The sequence below is a fragment of the Ciconia boyciana genome, chromosome 22 (genome assembly GCF_034638445.1).
Source record: "Ciconia boyciana chromosome 22, ASM3463844v1, whole genome shotgun sequence".
NCBI classification, from domain to species: domain Eukaryota; kingdom Metazoa; phylum Chordata; class Aves; order Ciconiiformes; family Ciconiidae; genus Ciconia; species Ciconia boyciana.
In genome coordinates this window covers 2,045,809-2,052,325 of record NC_132955.1, presented here as the reverse complement: position 1 = coordinate 2,052,325, position 6,517 = coordinate 2,045,809, and the positions used below count along the sequence as shown (strand labels likewise).

The 6,517-nt window shown below is 57.0% G+C and overlaps 1 protein-coding gene across 1 annotated transcript; it reads right to left on the bottom strand.

Annotated features, from left to right (window-relative positions):
• Nucleotides 1-3,373: 3,373 nt before the first annotated feature.
• On the bottom strand, nt 3,374-6,257 carry EPOP (elongin BC and polycomb repressive complex 2 associated protein). The gene is made up of 2 exons (XM_072885813.1): nt 6,154-6,257; nt 3,374-5,907 (listed from the first exon to the last, which is right to left on the bottom strand). The coding sequence occupies exon 2, from the start codon at nt 5,639-5,641 to the stop codon at nt 3,422-3,424; it is 2,220 nt and encodes a 739-aa protein (XP_072741914.1). The 5' UTR covers nt 5,642-5,907; nt 6,154-6,257; the 3' UTR covers nt 3,374-3,421.
• Between the last annotated feature and the right edge of the window lie 260 nt (nt 6,258-6,517).

Genomic DNA, 6,517 nt, shown 5'->3' with positions numbered 1-6,517 from the left:
GATCCAAGCTGAGATTTTTTTCCTGAGTCTAAAGCAGGCTGCATTTTTAAAAGCAGCACCCTTTCATAAAAGTTTTCTTTTTTTTTTTTTTTTTTACAAGATACTTTCGGTTTTCTCCTACCTAGACAAACATTTTTACCGGGGGGAAAAAAAAAATAAAATCAGTTTTTGCTTCTTTTGCACCCGTTTGGAAATAAAGCAATGTCACTAACGCCATTATCAAGGTGCCTTTCCATCCCTCACGCTGTCCTGGCGACGCGAGTTGATTTTTTCCTCAAAACCAGAACTAGTTTGTAGCACTCGAACCGCTCCCTCCTCCCGGCTCACCGTGTCCCGCAGAGGTATTGCTTCTTCCACCCAACTACCCCTTGGGTTTGTTCCTTTTTTTAAAGTCCAAACCAGGCTATTTCAGATAACAGGTTGAGGTTTCTTTTTTTTTTTTAATTTTTATTTTTTTCGATTGACTTTCGATGCGTTGCCACCCGCCGCTCCAACCTCTGACTGGGGGGACTGCTGGGAAGATTACTTTCTTTTTTTTTTTGTGGATCGCTTAATTTTCTTGAAACATGTTTAAAAACAAATAGGGGGATGATTATTATAATTATATTTATTATTTTTTATTATTATTATTATTATTATTTGCTGCGAACGGGATGGTTCTGCTGCTTGAGGAGCCATTCAAGGTGTGTTTGCGTGGAAAGTTTTGAGGTATTTTGTATTGTTTTCACAGCCCTGCTACAACCCCCTGGCATTATATACAGATATCTACACCTACCCACGCACGTACCGTCCGTGTGCGAGCGGATAAATACGTGCGGGCGTATCCCGTCTGCATGTCTGCACACAACTCGTGGCTGAGGAGCTGCGTTTTCCCTACACCCACATGTACAAATGCATATATACACAGAGATAAATATCCGTGGACCTGCACACGCGTAGGTGCCCGCCCACCCCACGCGTGTCCCTTCCGAGGTGATTATATCCCTTAGAAAATATTCCTGAGTTATTTGGCTGTTACTGCCCGCGGCAGACGGAGCTGCGGAGTCTGGGGTTTGCTGCTTTTTATTTTTTTTTAATATATATATATATTTTTTTTAGCATTTATTCCCAGCGCGGATCTCGGGGGGCGGGAGGGGGGGGGGGTTCTGCCCGGTCTCCGCGGGCGCGGAGCGCGGCCCCCCGCGGCACCGCTCCGCCCCACCCGCAGGTTATTTTACATTTTATTTTTCCTAGAAAATACATTTTTAACCCGATCCGGATTTGGGGGAGTCGCGGGCAGAGAGCGAGCGATCGCGCTCGGCAATCACACGGAAAACGGGCGCGTTTCCCCACGCGTGTCCCCTTCCCCGGCTCTGCCCTGCGGGTCCCCCCGGGGGCCAGGCCGAGGGGAGCGGGGGGGTTGAGGGGCAGAACCCCCCCCCCGTTTGCCTGATTCCTGTGTGCGCACCCCGAGACAGCGATGCGGAGGCAAAGTCCCCCAAATCGGCTTTTCTCGCTCCCACGCACTCGCAGGGTTTGGGGGTTTTTTGGTTTTGTTTTGGTGGGGTTGGGTTTTGGTTTTTTTTTTGGTAACCGTCCAGGGCTACGGATATAAAACCTGACTGTTTCGGGGACAGAAGAAATCCCCCTCTTGCTCAGCATGGGAGGAACGGGAGGTGGGGTGAAGTAAACAAAAAAAAACGCAGTTAACCAAAAAACCCGCTAAAAACCCAAGTAAAACAAACATTGCTTTTAGCAACAATTCACCATCTCCAAGAAAAACAGCGCTTAATAGACACAAGATACGCTTGACCTGAAAAATGCCTTTTTTTCCTTTTTTTTTTCTTTAACCCACTGATGGAATTAAACCAACAACAAAAAAAAAATCAAAACGGGCCGTGCCAGATCTGAATATTTTCTTTTGAATTCTGCTATGATTCTCCTTTCCCTCCCCTTTCCCTTCCCTTTCCACGGGAAGCAAAGGAGACTGTGAAGGGAATTTTTTTTTTTTTTTTGGGGGGAGCCAATTTTTGCAGGACTGCGGAGGAAAAATAGAAATTCCCGAGCGGGCACTGCGTGATCCCCGGCCGTGGGCTGCACAGATTTGCTGTTGCAAAGAAGGGGGAGGAAAAGAACACACACACACACACACCCCCCCAAAAAAAAAAAAACCACCCCACCCCACATCAGCTTTGATTTGCCTCACGTTGCCAAACCAGAGCGGACTTCAGAGAGCCCGGCGGGCTTTGATGGCAAAGCGGGGTGGAAATCACATCAGAAATAGTCCAAAGAGCCAGTTACAAAGCCACTGGTTTGCAAGAAAAGTTAAACTGGGATATGATTTCCTCTGCAGAGGAGAGAGACATTCCCTCCGCATTCTTCCCCGCATTCCACTCCGGAGCTCGGGAGAGATCAAATTGTCCATCTGTACTCTATTGCTAATGCTCCTGGATCCTATTTCTTGTGCCCGTAAAGCTTTTACAGGCCTGCTACCTTTAGGCTATCCGAGTTAGGGTTATTATCCAGCAAACTCACTTTTTTTCTTCTTCTTTTTTTTTTTTTTAATATACATGCAGCAGTTTCAAATCACTTCCTCTCAAAGCCTCCTGTTTTCTTTTAGCAAACAGAATTTCCTGGGCTTTTTAAAGTTGGTGTTTTCTTCCTGTCTCTTAAGTAGACAGAAAACATTACATTGCTATTAATATAGTTATTTGGAGTAGCTGCTCCCAATTTCGCCGGGATTGACTCGGACGGAAAAGGAGTGTTTATGCTGCATGACATCATTATTTCTCTCTGCGTGTGATTATTATTAGGTTAATCCAATGCGTTTGTGGAGGAAAAGGGAGAAATTAGATCTATTCTTTCCTCGGTTTTTTGGTATATGGGGGGGAGCGGGGGTCGGGGTGCTGCCGGCCGGGCCGAGCCCTGCAGCCCCTTCCCTCCCCTCCGAGCTGCGGGGTTCGGCCCAAATCCCTTTGCTGGGAATAACCCCCCCCCTTTTCGCAGCGGGAATGTTGGGGGGGGGGAAGGCGTCCGGCCGCCGCCCCCGGGGTTTGATCGCGGGTTTTAGCTTCGTCCTTAACCTCATCGCGAACCCACCAGCGGACCCGGCACACACACGGACAAAAATAATCATCACCCCCCCTCCCCGGCCAGAGAGGGGAAACCCCCCGTCCTCCCCCCAGCCGAAGCCGTGCACACACTCACTCTCTCCCCCAAAAAGCTCCCGCACCCCCGGACCCCGCACGGCTCCTCCGGGCATCCCCCGCCCCGCCCGGGAAGCCCCGGCTCGGGCGGCCCCGGGGCTCGGCGGGACGGAGGGGCCCGTTCCCCCCTCCCCGGCCCCCGGGGCACCCCGGCCCGCCCCCCCGGGCCCCTCCCGCCCCAGCCTGCAGCTCTCATCTGTTGCATGTAAACCTTTCCTCCGGGCCGTCCGCTGTCCTTAGAGATCCTCCAAGCTATAGCCCCGGAATTTGAGGCTGGGGGGCACGGGGATGGCGTTGCCCCCCAGGTGCCAGCTCCACAGCGGGTGAGTTTTGGAGAGGGCCCAGGAGTTTTTGACCCCCAGGGAGGAGGCAGGACACAGGTCCCCATCTTCCCCCACGACCAGGGAGGGAATACAGGGGAAGTTGCCCATGAGGCTGAAGGAATTCCGAGGCGGGGTTGGCCCGGCGCTGCCGAGGCGTTTGCAGTGAGTGTTTCCCTTTTTGGCATTCCTCCTTTGAGTCTTTTGTGGCCTCCCTTTAGAGGAGCTCTGTTGCCTTTCTGCCTCAGCGCCTCTGGCAAGGCGTCTGCGCTTGGCATTCCTTTCCGAGCCATTGCCTTTCAAAGCTTTGTTTGACAAGGTGCTGGGGCTCTCTGCTCTTTTGGAGCCGGGGGATTTGAGCTCGGCAGCTTTACAGGGCTCCGTCCTCCCTCCGTGGCGCAAACTTTTCCCGTCCAGGTTGAACCCTTTGGCGTAACACCACAGCTTGGATTGCCGGATCAGCCGGTCAAAGTGCTCCCGCCGGGGCTCCCCCGTCTCCCCGGGGGGGGCCGGGCCGAGGCTCCCCGCCAGCTCCTGAGCCGGGGGCTGCGGGGCCGCGCCCGGGGCCGGCTCTGGGGAAGGCGCTCGCCCGGCTAAAGCTCCGCTTTGCCTCTCTGCCTGGTCACTGGGGCCTAACGAGGCTCTATTGTTCGAGGCATCTTTGTGCAAATCCTTCCCTTTGGCGCAGGGCTCCGCGTCCCCAAAGCCTCCCTCCTTTTGTTGCGGAGCCCCCCCAGGGGTGCTGCTCGGGGAGGGAGGGGGGGAGGAGGAGGAGGAGAAGGAGGAGGAGGAGGAGGAGGAAGGGGAGGCCTCCTGCTTTGCGTACAGCTCCGGCAGCGGCTGGGCCCCCGAGCCCAGGGCTGGAGCCGGGCTCAAACTTTCCAAAGTTGATGCTCGCAAAGTCCTGGCCCAGAGCTGCTGCGAGAGGAAGAGGAGGTTGGGGTCGGGGCGCAGGGCTTTGCCCACGCTCGGGGGGGGCTCGGCGGGGCGCTCCTCGCCGAGGGGCTCCCGGGGGGGCTGCGGCTGGAAGCGGGGCAGAGCCGCCTGCCTGTACCGGGTGCTCTGCACCGAGTCCCCGCTGCACAGCGAGCTGCTCTCCGACTCCGAGGAGCTGCCTTCCTCGCTGCTGCACGAGGTGTCCCCTTCCTCCTCCTCCTCCTCCTCCTCCTCCTCTTCCTCCTCCTCCTCCGACGAGTCGCTGGAGGTGGCCGGGCTGGACCCACCGAAGTCCAGGCTGGAGTCCGAGTCGCTGGAGTAGCCGGCGGAGGTGCCTTGCCGCTTGGAGCCGGGGAAGACGGAGGAGCGGCCCTTCCTGGCGGCCGCCGGCCCCTTCTCCGCCGGGAAGAGCCCCTTGGCACAGCAGGGACCCCGCTTGCGCCGGCCCGGCGGGGCGAGCGCGGCCGCCTGCGCGGCGGGGTGCGCGGCCGCGGGGTGCAGCAGCCCCAGGTCGCGGGGGTACCCGGCCAGGACGCCGGCGAAGAGCCCCCCTCCCCGGCCCGCCAGCCCGCAGCCCCTCCGGCCCCGGGGGGGCTTCTGGAAGGCGGGGAAGGCCCTGTGGAAGGGCTGCGGCAGCAGCGCGGCCGGCGCCGAGCGCGGCTTGGGGAAGGCGGGGGGCAGCTTGGGGCGGGCGGGGGCCGCGGGAGCGCAGCAGCCGCCGGCTCTGCAGGGCGGCAGGAGCTGGGGCCGGGGGCAGGGGAAGAGCTCCCCCGGGTCCGGCAGCAGCAGCTGCTCCCTCCTCTTGCTCTTCCTTTTCCTCTTCCTCCTCCGGGGGCTGAGGCTCTTGCAGGAGGTGCAGAGAGCCTCCAGGTCCGCCTTGGAGATGAGCGAGCATTTCACCGCGCGGGTGGGCACCGAGTGGATGGCTTTGAGGGTCCGGAGCTCTTTGAGATCGCAGCGTCGGCTCTTGATCTTTAAGGTTTCCATCTTCTTGCTGATGGTGGTCCTGGGGATATCCTTAAACAGGTCGCTGAGGACCTGGGCCAAAGCAAACATCTGGGTGCCATTGATCTGTAAGTATCCCAAGTTTATCCCTTCGATTTCTTGATAGCCAGCATGAAAATCCCCCGGCCTGGCTTCCCCATTGTAATCCATGGTGGCTGGAACAATTCCGAAGGTCCCTTCGCAGGTCAGGAACATTTTGCAAGGAGCATTTACTTTGTCTCTTTCAAAGGGGGCATTGAAAATAAGGACATATTTGTTTCCACTCCCTGATCACACACATCCCTACCCCTCCGGAGAGGTGGGGGAGGGGGGAGGGGAGGAAAAAAAAAAAAAGAAAAAAAAAAAAAAGAAAAAGCCAAAGCAGTCGATCTCCCTTTCAAACGCTCCAGTCAATGGTTCGCAACATCTTCCGAACACCCAGTTCCTCCGCCTGCACCGGGGCTTGACTCCTCGTCTTCACCCTCCCCAGCAAAAAAAAAAGAAAGAAAAATAAAGAGGTCAAACATCTTGAATCCTCCGGGCTCCCCCCGGCCAGCTCCCACCCCGCGGCCGCGCACCCCACCTTCCACTTCAAAAATAATATCTTTTTTGGTTTTTTTTTAGGGGGGGGGATCAACAAGCACAGCCCCCCCCCTTTGCTGTGCAAAGCCACTGAGGTGCTTGAGCAAACAAAGCTACCGGCAAGGGGGGGGACGGAAAAATGGTACCGGAGAAGGGGGGGGTGTGGGAGGCGGGGGGAGCCCCGGGGCTCCGTGCGGCTCCCACCTTCCCCGGGCTCCGCACTCGCGGCCCCGCCGCCGCGGACGGTATATTCTAGGGAACACCCCACCGAGCCCTCCCCGCCACCCGCCAGCTGATTGGGCACTCCGGGCCTGTGATGTCATAAACCCCCAACATTTCACACGCACACCCCCGCGCAAAACCTCATAAACCCCTGGGCGGACCGCGCAGCCCCGCGCAGCCCCGCGCAGCTCCCGGGCGTGCCCGCGGCTTCCCCGCCCCGAGCCCCGGGCGCACACAATAGAGGCAGCCTCGGTGGGGTTTGGGGTTTGGATTTTTTTTCTTTTTTTT